The sequence below is a fragment of the Lagopus muta genome, chromosome 4 (assembly GCF_023343835.1).
Source record: "Lagopus muta isolate bLagMut1 chromosome 4, bLagMut1 primary, whole genome shotgun sequence".
Classification (NCBI taxonomy): Eukaryota; Metazoa; Chordata; class Aves; order Galliformes; family Phasianidae; genus Lagopus; species Lagopus muta.
This window is the reverse complement of record NC_064436.1, coordinates 63,087,590-63,108,465: the sequence shown is the minus strand read 5'-3', so window position 1 is coordinate 63,108,465 and position 20,876 is coordinate 63,087,590. Positions and strand designations below refer to the sequence as shown.

Below are 20,876 nucleotides of genomic sequence, written 5' to 3'. Positions count from 1 at the left end.
TCTCTTGCAACACAACAATGCTAGGCACCATATCAGTTTGAACATAAATGGAACATTACCAGTCTCAGCTGGACTGTCCTACCACACCCTCTACATAGTCTGGATCTGGTACCTCCTGTCTATTCAGGCCAATAAAGGATGGAAAGGTAAGATACTTTCTAAAATAGGAAAGCAGCATCTGAAATGCAGACTTCCATCTTTTCAAAAGGGAAACAGCAGGTAACACAAAGGAAGATGTTTCTGATATAACCTAAGTATACATCGATTAAAAGAAACTGATCAATTCCTAAATGAGTGTCATTTTTCAACACTTCATATTTTATTTCACTCAGTTTTGCTTTTTTTTTTTTTAATAAAAAGCTTTCACCTTGGATAACTGCGTTCAACATCTTTCACAGAACGACTGAACTACCGTCAGCTTGATATCATCTTTTCTATACCACATCTTTGTCATTGTACTTCTTTCCCTCTTTGTATGCCACCCCATCAAAATGCATCTTAAATTGTTATTATGCTCTTTTAGCAGGAGGAAAAGCTTTACAACTCCTATAAAGCTCTTTTTCAAGATTCCAAAGGCGCTTCACGATTTTTCAAATCGTTCCAGTGATTCATTATAAAATAATTTATTTTGTCTGAGTAGCCCTCTGTACTCCATTGCATGAAGATTTATTTCATCCATCCTAAGCCTTCAGCAGAACAGGATATCTAGCTTTCAAGCTCACTACAGGTGATGAAGACATATCTTTGCAGTTTTCTCCATGGGCCAGGAGTCTCCTGCTGCTACACTTTAAAGTATCTTTAAAGGGGCCCAGATACAGAGATTGCAACAAGGACATGTCATAAATTGTACCTGTCATCAGTAACAATTTTTGAAGGATTCACATGAGGGCAAACTGATCCACTATCTTTACTAAGATATTTACCTGCATACTGATCTCCCATATACTTGACATTGAGAAGATAAATTAAAGAGCATTTCTGAATGCTCTTAAAAAAAAAAAAAAGTCACAGAAATTTCTCTTAAAAACAAAACAAAACAATTCTGAACTTCAGTTAGAACAGGAAGTGTTTGATATCAGTGGAAGAGCATCAAAGAGGACACACTCCTCTGAACCCTTCACCCCTTCTCTCCTTCATAAAAGTGCTTTTCTGTCAGATTTGTATTTCTCTCACACAGTGAGTTACCCTGACAGGTGATGTTTATTTCTGAGCCATGTGATTGGTGAAAGAATTAAGCAACTAGACAAAACTCATCTTGGGGTCTTCAGCTTTGGAAGTAGAGAATAGAAGAGTCAGGCTAACTAATACCCACCATCAGGTGCAACTGTGAACATCAGTGATGATGGCCATCAGTAATGAATAAATAAATTTAAACAGATTAAGAGAGCTACACAAGCCAAGATGACCACTTGTTTTAAACTACAAATCAGGGAATTAATGGTCTGAGAGTTTGTTCTTCACTTTTCACGCCTTTCTGAAAGAAGCTTCAAATAGGAATGGAAGCCATGTTGAGAGATGACATGGGTAGTTGCAGCAGTGTATCAAGTAATTACTAATCCTGGTTTAGTGAAGAGTCTCAAAACCTTATAAAGAAATAGATGGATCTTCAGAGCAACCTAAGATAAATATGAGAAGAAAGTTCTCTGCACATAACCAAACGGTGATATAACTTCTGTCAGTCGCCATATCAAACCATCAGCAAACAATGTGCATGTTGCTCAGAAAAAACAAGCTGAGGAAAAGGGAAGATCACATTCGATCAAACTGCCTCTATGCAGTTAAGAAAGAAGAAAGATACAGACATCCAAATATTTTGGCAGGGCACTCAAAAGAGGAAGAAAAGATAATGAGGCTCTTTTGCAGAGAAGGATGAGATTCTGAACAAAATATCTCTTCACTGAAAACATCTCTCACAGCTTAGTTTTCTATTATGCTTATTAAATGTAATCATATTTAATACATTACATTAATTGTGATTATATTTAATTAAAAGCAAAGTTAATACTGAAGAGTCTTTTTGTTTTGTTTGTTTTACAACAATCAGTGGACATGAAATTCTATGTTTCAAAAGCAAGGAGGTCTTAACTTCTGCATAGAGATGTTTGACCTTGGCCTAAGAAAAAGTTTCCAGACAAGATGGACTCTCAGTTCTCAAAGTTGATATAACATGATGTTCCTCTGTTTTCCACAATCTTTACTTGACTTCCTTGGCACCTACTAATCATATTCACAGTACTATTTAACAAAATGCATCCACTGTTTCATTATTTCTATACTCTAAAAGATTCATCAATGTAAATCTAATTACTATTGTGGCATTCAATCCTGTTTATAAATTGTGTCAAAATGTGCTGTATCACCTCAAAATATTTTGAAAATAGTGTGGATTTGCAATACCTGCCTTTACATTCTTAATTTCATCAGGATTTACATTGAGACTCAAGTTAATTGAGTTAAATGAGATAAATACTTCATGATGAAAATGACTACTTGAAGATAACTATACACAAGAAATTTCTTAACAAAATCAGAAAAGCACTGTCAAACAGTGAAACAACTCAGAACTGTACAACATTACAGGGCTTGTTTTTTGCCAGCTGATGTTTTAGTTGCATTGATAAAAATTCTCAAACTTTTTTTAGTTTATCTAGAATTTTAAGAAAACATCTGAGGTGAAATAATATTAAGCTTCTGATCTAAAATAAAATTAAGCTGCCTGGCTAAGCTTGTAGTTAACAACCTGGTTTATTTAAAGCAGTTGTATAACTCTAAAACCAAAATGCTTCCCAAAACCATTATGCTAATTACAGACAGTTGCCTCTCCCTTACTAATTGTCAGCCTAAACAAATGTCACAGCTGCACTTCTACAAGGAACTGTATACTATAAGGTAAAATAAGTTACCATACAGACAATCTGTCAGAGTGTAAAGCAAATAGAGTGTTAAATTACATTAATATTAACTACTGCAAAGTCAGCTTACAAAACATAAATACTTTGCTGCAAAAGTAAAACTGTTAGAATATTCAACATCAACACCCATGAGCTGTTTAATTCAGAACCTACAGTGTTTTAAAATGCTGATTTGAGAAGGCAAACTGAACCTCTTCCCTGTTACTGGGAAGGTCAAGGGGTCATGGGTGGAAAGAACGGACACTGGAATGAGTGAAGTGTCAGCAAATGAAATCACTGCATCAATGCTTTTTGAAAAACATGTATTGCAACACCAGAGGCCAAAATCTAGATTGAGCACCTATATATCAGTAGAATATATACATATATATTTATACTCTAATTTGTGGAGGCTGCTCTGCTTAACACAAAGGCAAAACAAACATTTCTGCTATTGTGAACATTATATTTGCAAATGCAAGTTTCTAAGAGTTTCCTGTCAAAATCTTTTGAGTGTGATTTATTTTGTAAAAATGTAACAGTTACCCCAGTTATTCATTAATGAACATTTTCACAAGTGATGTCTATTGTAAGAAGAAAGAAAATCTCAATCTAGAACTAATGCGTTTTGACTAATGCTTGATTTTAAATGATGACAATTATCCAGAACAATGATTTAATCTGTTACTGTCACAAAAATCTAGGTGAAAGTAATCAACTTCATCATTAATGATATTCCTGTCCCCTGTACCAACACTGGAGACATAAATTGAGGATTCAGTTACAGCTGATATCACAATGTTTTCAAGTAGATAGGAGACTGACTAATCCCAACCAAAGAATATTAGCACAGAAAACAGAAAGTGAAATGAAGTATGCAGAGAACATGGAGCTTGTGTTTCAAGCTACTCACAACAAACTGATACCCAACACATCATATAGGAACAAAATTAGAACACTGACTATTTCACCCACTCTAGATTTTTGGAATTGCAAATCTATCCCTACACAGCTGGAGAAATATCCTCTCATGGAGACTGAAGAAGGAAAAAAAAGACTACTGCTCTTCTGCAATAAAAAAGAATTATTAAAGCATACATTTTTGCATGAAGTAGGGGCTGAGCAAGTAGGAACACAGGAAAAGATGTAGTATTAGATCATGAGATGACAAGGAAACAACACGATTTGGCAGTGGAAAGACAAATATAGTTTCAATACATAACAAGTGGATTACTTCCAATAACAACAAGGCAATGTTAGTTCTGCTGTGAAGTGTGCTGCTGATATTTTATCCAAGGTAGTTAACTTCATTTGGTTATCATGTTCAAGAAGCTTTAATTTTAACTAAATTTCAAATTAATTTGAAACAGGTATGGAAATAGTTTATTAGAATGTTGAATAGACAAAATACTGAAACTGTATGAAATGAGGCCATTGTATGAGGCACTGACTATATCAATTACAATTACCATTCATCTCCTGAAGCAGTGAGGTTAATTAGAAAACATCACACATCCATACCTTAAAACTCTTACCACTTACACATGGCACTGCAATTCAACAGTCTGGTGGAAATAATCCATGGCCCACACTAAGACAGTAATTGTGTCCAATAAGTCTCTGGTCTAGAGCTACAGCTATGATGGTATCTGCACTGCTGAACTGGTCACTGAGTGACAACAACCAGAAACATTCATTAAATTTAAATAAAGGCAGCCCCTCGCATCATTATTTGTTTAATTCACCATAATGCTAACCCTATTTCACGACCAAAATTAACTCATATTTCTTGACCAAAATACCAGCAGACCTCAAACTGTGTTGTGGCACAGATTTCAGAGCTAGCTTAAAGGAAAAAAAAACTAGCTTTGCTGACTAAAACTGTTTAGTTAAACAGTGCCACTCATGCTGCAGTGAAGTACTACAGCTGCAGGAGCTGCAAACAGTACAGCCTCATTCACAACTCATTTAAAATCTAAGCCACTGTTACACCAGCTTCATAATAAATGGTATCTCAACAGGTAGACATTGGGCCACAGCACACCTGATCCTGAATATGATTTGATTTGGAATGCATGCCTTCCCATTTAAATTGAATTTATGTGCACCTCTGAATTGCACACACAGAACAAATTCTTATTTCCACTTTCATTACACTGAATAAAAAAAGAAAAAATACATTATACAAAATGAGATTTTTTTTTTATATTCAGCAGAAGTGAAACAAACAATAAGGCAATGGATATTAATTACTCAGTTAAAAATACTGCAACAATGGTTTCTTCAGATTATTCAATATTTCAATAAAGGAGTCAGAACAGAAGCCTTGAAACTAATTAAAAATAATAACATTGTTACAAAACTGAGTAATCCAATGCTAAAGGAAGAAGTTAACCCTTAGAGTCATCCAGCAGGTAGCGCTGACCTCCAGACGTTCAGTGAATCAGTGCTGGCTGAGCTACATGCTCAATTTAATCTTTTCCAAACAGATCCAGCACACTATCTTTTTGTGTATTTCAGCCTACAATGACTTATTTTGATTCATTTCAGAAATATCCAAAATCTCTTTGCTCATTTCCTGCGTTGTTCACAACCCAGCAGGGCATCAACAGATAGAACTGTTGTTGCTCTACATCTTGAATTTCCAAGTGGCTGGAGAAAAAGGAGTCCTTATTTCACCATAGTTCCCGATGGACCAAATGCCAATGCACAAAAGTTGGACTCACGTTAACATTATTTGATAGAATCAGTTCCTTGAGTCCCCTGCTTGGCAGAGTGTAATTCAATAAAATTTTCTTACCTTAATAGAGAAAGACAGTCTCTAAAGAACAAAACAGAGCAAACAACTTCCTGTACTGTGTTCTTTTTGTTCAAATCTGGTTGAACTTCTCTGCCCTTTTTAAGAAAAAAGGGAAGACTTTTGTTTCTCTGGTATGGTAATCCCAAGTAATTCTGTGATTTGCTTCTCTATGGGCTTTTTCTTGAGTCATTTCCAAAATTAGCATGTCCCTCTCCTACCAAAGCAGTTTGTTATATATTACCATCATCCCACACACACACATCAGCTGAGGAAATGGACTTTTATATTCAGTACATTTTGTTAACAGCCTGCAGTTCCCAAGATTATTTGAAATTAAGTGTTCAAATTCCTCTGATTCTGACACAGATAATATAATGTAAATGAAAAACTCTTCAGCCACCCAAGACTACACTATAAAAGTGGATTCTTTTCAGAATGATTAGTGGTAAATAATTTCTCTTATTACTCTTATTTTAGGTATTAGCTGCCTTTGCTACAAAGAAATGATGAGTTAGTTACAACCTATATAGGGCAAGGCATTTTCCTAAATCCATTAGGACTTATGACAAACTCTTCTATGTAGAAACAAAGAAGATGTATGATTGCAAACATCTGTAGTAACTTGTTGATGACTGCCACTGTGTGCCTTGGGACTAACTTACTAGATAAAAGCATGACTCAATAAAGAATTTTCTACAGACTTGAACATAAAGCAGGGACCCAATCACAAGGACGATGCTCGTCTCAGAGAAACAACCCTGCCCTTATATTTTGACCAGCTCTCTACTACACAGTCCCAGTGAAAGACCAACTCCTAACCTGGCAATTCCACAAGGAACTACACAATCTAGACTAGAATGTGGAAAATGGAAATGAAATGGATGCGGATGCCTTTATCCAAATCTGTGAACCAATCCATTTCCCACCATGAAGCAGCCCCTGAATCCTGAATATCCTTCAATTTTCTGTATAACTCAAGGAAGACATCTCCTGAAGGTTCAGTAGGCTTCTGAAACTCTCCACTGTGCACATGTTCACCAGAGAACTCTACTGAGCACACATGATCTCTTCTGTGATGCCTGACCCAATCTAGGAGATGTAAACTAATTACTTCATTATTCACATATAGTCTCTGGCTCTGACACATAGCTTTTTTGCTTTTTTATTTTGTTAGTATGAGGTGGAGGGGGTACCACTTTGAAACGCACAGGTACTGAGGGCCAGCAACTCACTTCTCTCTTCACTTAGGGGGTTTCACAGACAAGTTTCTCAAGAGAATTCTTTAAGCAATCCATTCAGGATCACAAGGTCATAAAATCGTAGTTGTGAGGGAGACTGAAAAGTCACTCATTCTTCAAATTACCTGTCTGATTGACTCATTCCTCCTCAAAATGAATATTCCACAGCTTTCATAGCTAACTCATCTTCAGATTTATCAACCTTCACCACTTAAAAGCTCTATTTAACAAACTAAAACACCTCTTACAACAGCATATACTTATTCATTATGCTTTGTTCACATTCCAGCCAACTCTGCCACAAACTTTTTATATATTTGAAGAGCTTTTTGATAGTTGTTTTTTTTTTTTCCCCTAAATCATATCTTCTCTCATCTAAACAAATCTAATTATTTCAGCCTCATAATTTTGGTGAACAGCATCTCAGCTGCAACAAGAGAGGGGTGTGGTTTGGAGAAGTGCTCTTTCACAGTATAACCTTACTGCATAACTTTCTGGAAGCAAACATAAAGGTTTGGATAATAAGGTTAAAAAAAAAGTTTACCCAAAGTCCCTAGGAATCCAACCATTACATAAAAGCTAGGCACTGTAGCCACTTGAAAAGAATGCTATCTATCTGGCAGGTATCTTCAGGTATTTGTTTAGACCACATGGGACTGACTGTCCTTGTCATTCAGTTTCAGCTTTTCAAGAGCAATTCAAACAAACTACTGAGATTAGAATTTCTCTTTAGCTACTCTTAGATGGCTTTGGTCTGCATGTAGCCTTTTTTTTTTTTCTGCTCACCCATTGAGATGCACAATTTGGCACTATACAATGAACTTGGCAACTGGGTTTTGCATTCTATTTCAGGTTCGGGAACCTAAAACATGGGAAGTCTGATTTCCAGATATCAGAGATATCATGTTAAAGCATCAGAACACAGTGATGAGACTTCCAAGCTTAAAATGACTAAGCAAGTTCCAGAGCCGTAAATAATGTAGTTGCATTTGATGAAGCAGCACTATCCTGTGATGCATACAGTTCTGAGGAATCTCCAGTTCTCTAAACTCTGAAGCAGCAGGAAAAAGGACTTATCCACATATTTGAAAACAGCAAGAAGCAGACAAGAAATTGCTCGAGTCATAGGAACTCTAAAGCAGTACTATCTCCAGTTAAAAAAGCATGCAAGCAGAAAAGCAGGACAAAATCACATTTATGCAGTATGTTCTTGGCTACATCAAGATCCTCCTTTTGATACAGTACAGCCAATACCAGTATATACTATGACAGAGGAACACCAGCCTTCTGGGAAGAGTGACAAATAAACAATTTGAAAGAGATTGGCAGAATCAGTCATTTAGATTCAAAAAAGACCTTCAAGATCATAGAAGTCCACTGCTAAATCCCTTATCACAGAAACTATCTAAAAAAAATTTTTTTTTTCAGCTTCCATCTTTGAAAGTTATTTAAAAATAAGTCCATTAACAGCATTTTTAACACTTTTTAAAAAATATATTTTGGAAAAGCTAGATTAAAGAAGTGAGAAATTTCATTCAAGAATTTGTTCTCATTTGAATAGCTTATGGCAGTTAGTTTTGGGTGGTCAGACAGCTGCCAAGACAGTTCTCACCTTCAGCACTGTGGTAATAGTTTGACATTTCCAAAGGACTATCACTGTCAGAGGACATCATCACAATGCAGCACAAGGTGATCTTCTAGACAGCTGGAGTTATATCAAGAGTTTTCAAAAGTAGAGGCAAGCTTTGAAACTTTACTCTCATTTCAGTAGCCAATAGATCATTAGTGTAATGCACTCTGTGTTGTTGTACTAGGTGGTGTTGAACTGAATTTAAGACTTACTTTTAAGTAGGCTGCAACATCATACGACCCCATAAGATAATGCAGGTAATATCATGTTCTAATCATTACAGACAGGATAAGAGTAGGAGGAGTACTTAGCATACACAAGTGAATATTAAAATCTAGTGATATCATCTTAGTTTAAGCTGAGGCATCTGTTAGAAGAATAGAAAATATACTGGATGTACAAGGCAGAGATGAGTCTGGGCTTTGCACTGACAAAAACAACCAACAGAAGCAAACCTATTGAAAAGTGGCCAGACATCTTTATTTTACTCCTTAGTTTCCATGGAATTAAATTCCATGAATATTATTTCCATGTCTGAAAAGCAAAACACGAGACTAAGCAACAGATTACCCACAAGCTCATGAAAGAAAGCAGTTAACACCAGCCTTTGAAATTTTTATCTGAAGAGTAATATCAGAACAGTTACGTTAAATAGAACACACACTTAAAAATAACTACTATCTAGAGCAAACAACATCTACAGCAAATTGCAGGGAATTCCAGATCAGCAGAGGCTCCATTACTTCTGAAATGAGCTCTCTTGCTAAGCTAGCCACAGGAATACAAGATTACAGTCTCGTCTTGAAGAGAAGGTTGCTTCTCAGCTAGGTGTATTGCACATCACACTGAACTACAGCCTCTGAGTTAGTACATTCATCCAGTCTTTTACCTTGATGCACAGATATGGTTTGGGTTGACACATGCTTCTGCATCTCCAGACTGCACTGTCAACAAGTGTAAAGATGGCATGAGAATAGATGTTTAACAGAAACATCAATTCAACAGCTTTCAAAGGCACACACATCTCTAGGGGCCCAGAAACAGATGGACTCCTGATAGACCATGCTTAACAAAATTAAGACAGGAAAACTTCTATACGTAAGAGATCTTAATTAAATTGCAAACTCACACAGCTAACCTCTTTACAGAAACTCCCCACCACAGTTGCCAAATGCTATTAAAGCCCTATATGGGTTTATTAAAAGATTGTATTTCAGATAGAAGGCTTTATCCTGAAGGACAGGTAAGGAATAAGAGAAAGATTTAGGTGCAGAAGTCATAAAGCTTAAAATATGTAAGTGAAAAAATAGTACGAATCTTTGACTCTGGGATGTGGTTTAGGTTTTATATCATCCAGTAATATAATATTTATTATTTATGCTTTTTATGTTATTATTTTATGTTTTTATTCATTATTTATATTATTAAATGTGTTTATTATATTCATATTTATGAATCTTTGAAGGTTGGTGGCCCTGCCTGTAGCAGGGGGGTTGGAACTTGATGATCCTCAGGGCCCGTTCCAACCCAAGCCATTCTATGATTTATTAGTCTAAGGATTTTTAGAAACAGAACACCTGAAGAGATACCAGCCGATATATTTTCAGAAGCTGGAATGTTGTTAGACATTATTATTAACTATCTACAATAGCTGTTTCTTCTGAGAGGAAACTTCAGAAACTAACTCATTCTTTATACATTTCGTTCAGAAAAAGAATTTTTGTCAAGGTTTCAAGTTCTTTGATACGTGTCAGAAAATATTTACAAACACCAACAATGTCAAATTCCTTCGGAAAGAATAAAATAGTTGGTATCACTTGGTATATCCCTTGCACAGATTTTAAGGCCTCACGATCAAGATGTAATGCAAGTCAGGTGACCAAGAGGAGTTAAAAAGTTTCTCATTTATTTTGCTCTTCCTTCACCTAACTTGTTTTAAATGGCAACGAATGGGGTTTGGGGGGTAGAGGGCTGTTATTTCATGCAAACTACAAGACTTCCTTCCTAAAAACATGTGAATGTCATTATTTATTATGTTTTTAAAGCAATACAGGCTTGTATAGCTATTATATTACACAATATTATTGAATTCTGTTTCTTCAGACTTTTAAAACTAAGTTCAGTTGACCAGATAATTATTGCGTAGTAAATATTTTTGTTCTCATAACTTCCTAGCAGTGGCTACATCTGAAACAAGGATAGAAAGTTGTTTCTTTGAACTGCTTTTGTCTTTGAGGATCATCATGTTAAATCTAGTGTTGTTTTTTCTCATAGGTTGAATAAGTACATAAAGATATGTATCTATATATATAAATCAGGTATTAAATAAAAAGTCTCTGTATGTATTCAGTTGCTCAGTCCATATGTGAAAATTATTAAAAAATAAATTTCAAAACTATATGTTGTTAACCATACAGTCAACGTTTCTCTGAAATTTGAATTTGCTCTATCATATCACAATTCCCCTAGCGACTAGTCACATTCCACTGGTTTAAAATTTGCATTGTGAAAGATGAAGAAGCACAGGAAGATGACTGATGTTGTGTCTTCTCTCTGATGATAAATAAATTAAGGGCAAACCCCCAAAACCCAAAGGTGAGTTCAGTAGGAAGTGACCCAATAAGAGGAATTAAATTTCTCAGAACAAAAGAACACCTACAGGAAGCTGGTCATCCTGGACATACTTTGTTCTCAATAGTGAGAAATCAACACATCAGATACATAACAGACATCCAAGGGTAGAAGAGGTGAAACTCAACTTTCATTCTGCTGTAATTATTAACAGTCACAAAATAGATGCAATAGTTCAAGTATCAGCCTTCCTGAAGTTTAAAGGAAGAGTCAGCAGAATCATTATATAATAATTTTGTAGACACACTATGACACTTCTGTCTGATAAAAATATTTGCCTGTAATATTTCATCAAATGCAAAGTTACTGTGTAGAAACTATAAGAGGTTGACAGATGCCAAGAGCTGTGAGGTTGTTGAATAGAATAGTATTTCTGGAGCTGTGCCCAGAGTGGAGGCAAAATTTGACTCATCCTCACGCATACATTTGCAGTATATCTCTAAACTAAATAAGGATTTAACTCCATCACGAGGTTCTAATAATATCATGTCAGAGCTAGGAATTGATGATAATATCAACAGAGGCTAAGGGACTCCAGAGAAATGGGCGATCTTGCTATAGCTATATTCACTGAGACACCTGTGACCTCGAGTCGTGTTGCCCCAGACTGTACATAGATGTCAGCAATTAATTATAATTTGATCACCGTTTTGTTTATTTTTATTACTTCAGAGGATATTATCAAATACCACAGTGGGGAGACATTTAGGAACTGCAGAACAGGCATTAACTAAATCAGGACTGATTAATTCATATCTATTTTTGCTTTCATGTTTTTCAGCTAGCAATCTTCCAACAAAAACAGTGAAAACAATTAAAGAGCGAGAAGCAAGGGAAATATAGAAATTGCATGGCATATACATGACAATTCCGTTCTGCTTGCATTTTAATACATACTTATTGGATCTTCACCTGTCTTGCACATTCAAACTGTAAGCTTCTTCAGATCTATCCTGTCACTTATTGTACGCTCATGTATTTTTTAGCACAATGTGAATCCCAGTCTCAACTAAGATTTTAGGCATCATTATGATACAAGCAATAATAAGAAATATCTTCATGCAGATAAGTAACTAATATATCACTGCTTGGATTGGTTATGATTTGGTCTGCATGATGAAAAGATCAGTAAATAATCTGGAAATTGAAGTTGTTGTTTTTTTTTTTTTTTTTTTAGATAACTGGAGTACCACTTCCTCAAAGTATCACAGAATCCGTCAGAATTGCTCCAAGCAAGCCCACAAGCTCTAGAGACTGTTTCTTGCATATATGTAACTTGATGCCAATACTGCTCCTCTAATCAACCAGGTTTTAAAAACACTTTTACTTTTACTGAGGAAAATATGTTCTGTAATTTTTCAGTTACCCTGTTTAACTGCTTCTCTGGAATTTTAAGAAGTATTGATGAACAACAACACAATGAGAAATTTACCAACACGTGCTCTTCACAATATGGTATTGCACCAGCTTTAGTTACAAGGCTTAAATTAGCCAGCTGAATTACAATATGGGGGCATATAGCAACAGACAGCAATGAGAAAAAGGCTCAGTAAGAGAAGGAAGTTCATAGCTTCCAACATTAAAACAGCATTAGAGTAACAATAGATATTGTGGCTATTGTGGCAGAATACTGCCTTTTATTATCACTACACAGGAAAACAACAGTTCAAAAGGTTCTTTTTTTGGACAGTAAATAACCCAAAATGCAACATTTGCTCTTACCATTGAGAAGCCAATGAGGTAAATATATCAGTGGTTTCAGGCTCTTGGAATAGTTTCAACAGTTCTGGTTCAGCTGATAAGTCAGCAAGGATCCTTAATTCAATTTGTGAAAAATCTAGAAAAAGTGTCAGAATAAATCAATTGCTCTAAAATAAAAATATTCAAAGTATATATATATATATATATATATATATATATATATATATATATATATATATATATGTATATATGTATATGTATATATATGTATATATATGTGCTATATTATATATATTATATACTATGTATAAAATAAAAATTTACTACTACAATTTTTTTTTCTCAAAAACAAGAAAAACACTAGACAGCAGGAAAACAGCTGTAGAAACTGCATCCTTAAAAAGTCCAGCTACAGATTACAAAATACCTGGCTCCATTATTACCTTCAGGTGTCAAATCATTTAATTAGCTCTTTGTTGCTACATACAAGCATTACAAATAACCCACTTCGAAACCACACTAAGGAGCATATGTCATATAACAATGTTAATTGATGCTGAGGGATTTTATAGCCTTTTAAAATAAAATGCCATGCAAAGAAGATGAGAAGAAAAGATCACAGAATGGAGAATATTAATGAGAATATTAATATGTATGAGAATAATAATACATGTTATCTTACCTGCTGCTAAAAACGTATATCCTTTCTTTGAAACAAATAGTGCTCGTGGGGAAATGGTTACTATTTCCTCCTCTTTTCCTAGAGAGGAAGTTGACAAATATGGATCCCAATCCAAAAATAGCATTGCAAACCACAGCAGGTTGTAAATGCCTCACCCAACACAAAAATACACAAATGACAACGTAAATATCCTACCAACTTCCAGCAACACAATGATTTTACTCATCATTCACGTGCAGCATCTTTATCTCCACTATCCTTGCATTACCACTCATTCCTCCTTCTCCCCTTTCTCCCCCCCAAACCCTTCCCAAAACTGCAGCTAACAAGCAATTGCAATAAATAACATAATTCAGAGGTCACTTAATAAAAAGAGACATGCAAGTAAGAAAGGTTCTATAGAGCTGATCTACATATAAAAAGTGTTTTTTTTTTTTTTTATATATGCTGCTTCAATGTGTCAGGAAACAAATTCTGAGTTACAGGAGGTAAAGGAGTACAATATTAAGAACACAGCTGATACAGGCATCCAAGTGCTAATGAATTAAGCTCTCTACAATATAAAAAGCAATAATATACATCCACACTGTATTAAAACAGTATATGCTCAGAAACTACTTATTTGTCTGTAAAAAACAATTATTTCATACAACCATAATTCATCTGATCAGAGATTACTGACAGCTGATAGTATGAAAGTGAGGGAAATAAATGCCTCAATATGTTTTCTGAGAAGCACATAAGATCACTAACAAACTTAATTGAATTATTTCCAAAACAGCCTATGTGCCACTGTTAAGCATTATGCCACAGATTTACACAGCTACTGTTCACTCTTTTAAAAAACACTTAAAAACCCAGCAACATAAAAATAAGTCAGGGAGATAAAATAGAAGTACTGTTGAATTTTTACACTGTTTTTAAACAAACTCCTGTCTTACGATTTGTATTATATCAGTTGGAGGGACAGACTAGCTGTGAAAAGGAAAGCCTGCTCTTACCTATGCAACAAACAACAATTCCCAGCCATAAGTGCTCAGAAAGCTTATCTGGCAAATCTCTCCTATTAGAGTCTACTTACATGACTTTTTGACTTCATCACTTAGGTCATGATTTTCTACGCTCTGAATCATCTCCCTTAAATCCAATTCCATTACCAAAACCAACAGATCTGAATAACTACTGGCGATTATTTGTGAGCTTGATTAAAATACCCAAGCTTTAGCATCTCCTTGGGAAAAACCTTATGAGCCGAATGCACACAAATACCCCTAGAATGTTTAAAAGATGTATAATTTGCAACTGGAACAGAAGGAATAGAGAGATTGTACAGGGAAAGAAAATTCTAAATGTTTAAGACTATTCATATCGGTACTGAAACAGCAAACTTCTCTCAAGCAGAATGAGCAAAAAGCAATTTTGTTAAATGTTAAGGTACAATTGTCCATCAATAATCCATTCTGCTCTTTTGTGTTGGAGCTTTTGGTCTGCCTCAAAATAAAATAACCCAGTAAGATAAGGAGATGAAATTCACTTTTCATGTTTATATTAACATAGTTTACCTTTTATGTACTGTTTCTTTTTAATTCTCACTGGATGTTTAGAGATACCTTGAATGTTCTACAAATAAGAACAAAAACTGCTTAGTATGTGAAAGTTTATAGCAATATTTACGAACAGTTCATAGGAAGCATGAAAACATTGGTGATACTAATGCCAACAAGTTTTTTGTCCTAAGATTTAACTTTTTGTCTTTTGAAGGAATCTTCCTCGTTCTGCACCAAGCTCTTTTGAATATTTGACCTTCCTTGACAATAGGAATTGCATAAGATCAATTTCTCACCTGCAAATTTTACAAATGCTGGTTTCTGGGCACATGATAGAACAGAATCAGTAGCGCTTTTTTTTTTCTTTCTAATTTTACCCTGCATTTTTCTATATGGAGCTTTACTTTCAAGAAGAAGACACATACAAACTCTGCCTTAACCTAAGCAAAGGTATTCTCCTCCAGCCCCTAAACATTTCCCTAACTTCTATTCTCACTGTTTTGAAAAACATAAAATAAGAAGCAGCTGTTTGTTAAATACCCCATATCAGTCGAAGTTAAAAATGAGCAGTAGTTTATCAACAAGCACAATTCAGGACAGAAGACCACTAGACCTTTGTTTAAAGATTCATGCTCACACATCTACAGTAAAGTATGAAATATGTCACATGGCAGCTTCCTTCTGTTGTGTCATTATGCTTCCTTGTCTAGAAAGGTAACATACAACAAGAGAAAAATGTGTATGAATCTCAATTTTCCTAATTCCAAGCAATTCATTTGCAAGTGGTTCAGGAATTAGATGAAAATATTACATAATGATGTAAATTCAGACAAAGGGATTAGTACCATATAATTTCCTAATAAGCAAACTACATTTGCTATACAATTTTAGCTCCAAGTCATTATACATCCCTAAGAAGGAAGTAATCAAACAGCAAAAGTTATTAAAATTTGAAGTGGAAGTAAAAGAACAAAGCCCCAGATTGGAACATGATCATTTCTAGTCTATCACCCTTAAAGAACCACAGACAACGTATTGAAGTTGAACCTCCACCATCGCACCATACAGAGAGAAAACTACTACATAATTCACATAATACTTTCATAGTGAAGGTCAAGTAGGAACACAGCTCTAAACCCATCAACAAGAAGAAACACTTGCCTTAATATTCTTTAATATTCTTTAATATTCTTCAGTTTCAGTTGTGTTAATGCTTGCAATGCTATATGGTTACATTTTGAAAGGAAGAGTTACTTGCTTAGGACATAACACCAACATTTGTATTAATGATTACTAATTTCCAACGAAAAAAAAAACAAAAAAAAAAACCCCAAAAACATGAGGAGGATCAGTGCTTGCTTGTATGAAAAACATAAAAAATAAGTGGCCATGGAAGCAAGTGATCCTCAGGAATTTAGAAAATTAAGTCTTCCCTTTTACAGCCAGACTTGAATGTGGGAACCTAATTTTTCCACATTTAAAAACAACTAAAAACACTGAAGTTATAAAAATTTAATTTTGACTTCAATCATTCTAATGCACATTATGCAGCACGTTATGGAGTTTTCATCAAGGTTTATACTGGCAATAACATTTGCTTAATATAACTTCCAGCACAGAGCTGTTTATGGTTACAATCACTGATTATTTTCTTTAGCTCATCAGATTCAAAATTCCTAACAAGGTAAAGTGAGGATTTTAAAATCTTATAATTGCAAAACAAATCACTGTACTGCCATTTTGATTTCACTGCAAGTATATGCAGGAAGTCTGCTTTTAAAGCAGTTTTAGATGTGTTACAAATAATTCCGAAAAACATAATTGCAAGTGCAAAATGTACTTTCACTTGTAAATTAGTTAACAACTCAAAATTTAAATAAATCTTCAGAGAAAAATAGAAGCCTGGGAAACATGAAAGTGATAACGATCACCTTTAAGATACTGGAACAGCTTAATAGATGCCTCTCACCTAAGTTTAAGCATCTTTAAGTTAGTTTTTGGTTTAACTCGCTGTCTAGAATCCCTCTATAGACAGTAGGCAAATACAGGAATCTCCAGACGCAGTTATAACAGGTTAAGTCTTCCCTGAAAGTGATGTTTTCTAAGATTTTAGATATTCAAAGTTCACGAGATACATTTATTATAGATATTTTAAATGATGGACTAAAATGAAAACCTTGAGTTGGATAATTAGATGACTGTATTATTATAATCAAAAGCAGTGATGCGGCTTTGGTAAATGATTACAACAACCCTGGACTACATAACAAAACCTGTATTTATGATTTATGTATTTATATCAAGAGAAAATAAACAAGTATTTCTGAAAAACTTCACAGATCCAATCTGAGATGTGACTGCTGGCCCTGTTAGAAAAATGACCACGCGTACTGTTAGAAGTTACACAGAAACAAAGCTGCCCTCCTGATAGTGCTCTAAAGAGAAGAAATGTACCTGAAAGAGTGATAGGAAAGATGTCTGTGACAGATAACAATTAATGCTTCACTAATCCTGGGTGAAAAATACAAAATGAAATCAAACTATTCTAGTGGATGATTAATAAGGATCCCTTAGCAATAATTTAAAAAAAAAAATAAAAAAAATCAGTAGTTGCAAAGAAATTGATTCTCCTGACTCAGTTTTGTTGACGAAAAATCCTTTTATATATATAAAATCCTTTTATATATATTTAAATATTTAAAAAAACATTTTCAGAGGTTCCAATAGATAGAAGGATAAATGAGACAGATTATAGATTCACAGGATCACAGAATGGTTTGGATCAGAAAGAATCTTAGAGAATACATGGTTCTAACCACTTTGCTGCGGGCAGTGTTGCCCAGGTTTGAAGGATCCTGATGATCAGAAGACGTACCTGAATACTGAATGAAAACAAGTGCCATCTTCCAAGGAGGCCAGAAAAGAGAAAACTACAGGCTAGACAGATCCTCCTCAATTACTCAAATTAATCCTGGAAACTATTTGTGAACATGTTAAAGTCAAGAAGATGATCCAGAGTAGTCAGCATGAGGGAAATCATGCTTAAGCAATGATAACCTCTGTGATGAAATGACTAACTTAGTGGATGAAGGGAGAGCAGCAGATGTTGTTTACCTTGATGTTAGCACAGCTTTCAAAACAGCCTCTCGTAAAAGCCTCATAGACACACAGATGAAGTACAAGCTAGATAAGCAGATAGTGAGGTGGACAGAAAACTGGTTGAAGTGTCAGGCTCAAAGGGCTGTGACAGGCAGCACAAAGTCCAGCTAGTAGAGTGCCCCAGTGGCCAGTACTGCTCAACACCTCTGTTAGTGACCTAGATAACAGGACAGAGAGCAATCTCAGCAAGACAGTAGGCAATACAGAACTGAGAGGGGTGGCTGATGCAGAAGATGGCTGCACTGCCACACAGAGGAACCTCAACTGACTGGAGAAATGGGCCACAAATAGAAAAGAATAAACAAAACACAAATTCCCGCATGCAGGGAGGAATAACACCATGTGCTAGGGTACTTTGGGAACTGACAGCCTGAAAAACAGCTTTGGAGAACAGGACCTGAGGATTCTGGTGAAAAAACAAGTTGAAAATGAGCCAGCAGAAAGCCTTTGCAGCTAGGAAAGACAGCAGCAAATTGGAGTCCATCAGGAAAAACATTGCCAGCAGTAAAGACAGGTGAGCCTTCCCTCTGCTCAGCACTAGTAAGATACATGGATTGCTGGGTTCAGTTCTGGGCTCCCAGTAGAAGGGAGACATGGACATATTGGAGAGAGTCCAGTCAAAGCATCACTAACATAATCCAAGGCCTGAACTATATGTCATATGAACAGAGGCTGACAGAGCTATTTGTCCTTGACAAGAAAAGGCTCAGCAGAGGACATCATCCATACAAATGCCTGCTCAGTGGCAAGGTGTAAAGAAGACGGAGCCAGATTCTCCTCACTGGTATCATGCAATGGCAGAAAGAAGCAGTGGGAAGACAAATACAGGAAATGCCACTTAAAGCATGCTCATACATCAGTACAGGCTGTGCTACCTCCAGCCCTGGAGACATTCCAACCATGACCTGAGAAATCTACTTTAGTGGACCTTGCATAGTATGTGGGGGGTTGGACTAGATGATCTCTAGAAGTTCAATCCAAAGTCAATGATGCTGTGATTCTATGATTTTGTTTTTATAACATCAGTGTTATTGATTAATCTATGTAAAGTAGCGCCGAACAGTAGAGAGTCTCCTCTTCACATGATTTCCTGCTGAGCGAGAATTGAGGCCTTCAATTAAACGAGACAGTGGAAAAACATTTGCCTAGGGGTCAAAACAGAGTCCTTTTTTTAAGCATATAGAGTACATTTATATTTTAATGCTAAAACACACCAAATTTTAAAGAAAAAATACTTCGTAGAAATTATCAGTTTTGACACTGCATCTTAAAATGCAACTGAGAAGGTAGATATTTTCTTGATTATGAAGAATGTATATAAAAGTATATCAAACTTCCAAAATAATTTTGGTAAAACTACAGTATAATTCATGGGAACTACTTAACTGAATACATGGAAACTTCCTTTTTTTTTTTTTAATGATTTTGATAAAGAATAGAAAGCTGAAAAGGCACAGCCTTACAACAGCACACTTTTCATCCAGAGTTGAACTCCCCAAAACCAAAAAAACAAGCAGCAGAACCAGGGAACATACAAGTGGCAAGAAAAAAAAACTTAATTTGTCACTATAGACACTAGATTAAAACTGTACATGCAACTCCTGATTTCTTTCCTGCTAACTCTTTCATCTGCTCTCATTGCTACTATAATCTATCCTGACTACTAGTCCTGAGCCATTCCTTACGCTTTTGGTATAGCACAGGTTAGAAATCTGTTTTCGTGGTCCTGAGAATGCCTCTATTAAAAGCTGTTATACTTTAGTCTATTGGTACAGGTGAAGATGTTGTAGACCGTTGCCTCTGCTGTTAGGCTGTGCATGAAGAGGCATTCAGAAAGAATGACAGTCTCTCCTCCAGGAAGAACACTCAATTGATGGACTCTTGGTGTCTCTGTTACAGCCTAAAATACACAACTTTTTCATACAGTTTTCAACCAGAGGAGAGTAGATTTACAAACAAAAACAACACAATCAAAATTCCACACACACCATGCTGTTCCCATTTCGATGGGTATATCCTCAATCGTTTAAAATTTGTTAAGCTTTCCATTTTTGGTCTCCAAGTCCTACTTTTACAACTTTTACATTTCAAACTGATTTTATAAACAAACTTGATTCTTTCTTAGATTAAATAGTATGTCCTTTTAGGTCTTTCACAAGATTATACACTGACTACAATAACTTTCAAGTCAATGAGGTTAGAAAACTCTGAATCACAGAGGTACAATTTCATTATTTCATACTCTTTGGTTGTTGCTTCTTTTTGATGTTATATTCCCCTTTCATTTATTTCTATCAGTGAAGCTAGCCTCTATCATACACATTTATAGCAGCAGAAATTGTTGTTATTTTTGTCTTTTTTTTTTTAAATAAGCCAGCAACCTTCATCAACACTGGTTAACTCCCTAGAAATAAATGTGTATATAAACACAGTGACATCTATATTCACGCGTATATTTTTATCAGAAAGTTACTAGTCATCTATCAGCATTCATCTACTAACTGCTCAGATCTGCATGCTTTTAAAGTATGCAATATGCAACAGTAAAAAGCTTGTAAGTTATTGAAACAAATGTGAATGAACAGAAACGTTGGTAG

General features: G+C 35.3%; 1 protein-coding gene across 3 annotated transcripts in view; it reads right to left on the bottom strand.

The window, feature by feature from the left end:
* Positions 1 to 20,876, bottom strand: part of POLN (DNA polymerase nu) — an 80,656-nt gene that overhangs the window by 33,074 nt on the left and 26,706 nt on the right. For all 3 annotated transcript variants that reach the window (XM_048941957.1, XM_048941955.1, XM_048941956.1), the window contains 3 exons: positions 15,136 to 15,193; positions 13,574 to 13,651; positions 12,913 to 13,027 (listed from right to left, as the gene is read on the bottom strand). In XM_048941957.1, coding sequence (XP_048797914.1) covers positions 12,913 to 13,027; positions 13,574 to 13,651; positions 15,136 to 15,193 — 251 coding nt within the window. The remainder of the gene's footprint in view (positions 1 to 12,912; positions 13,028 to 13,573; positions 13,652 to 15,135; positions 15,194 to 20,876) is intronic.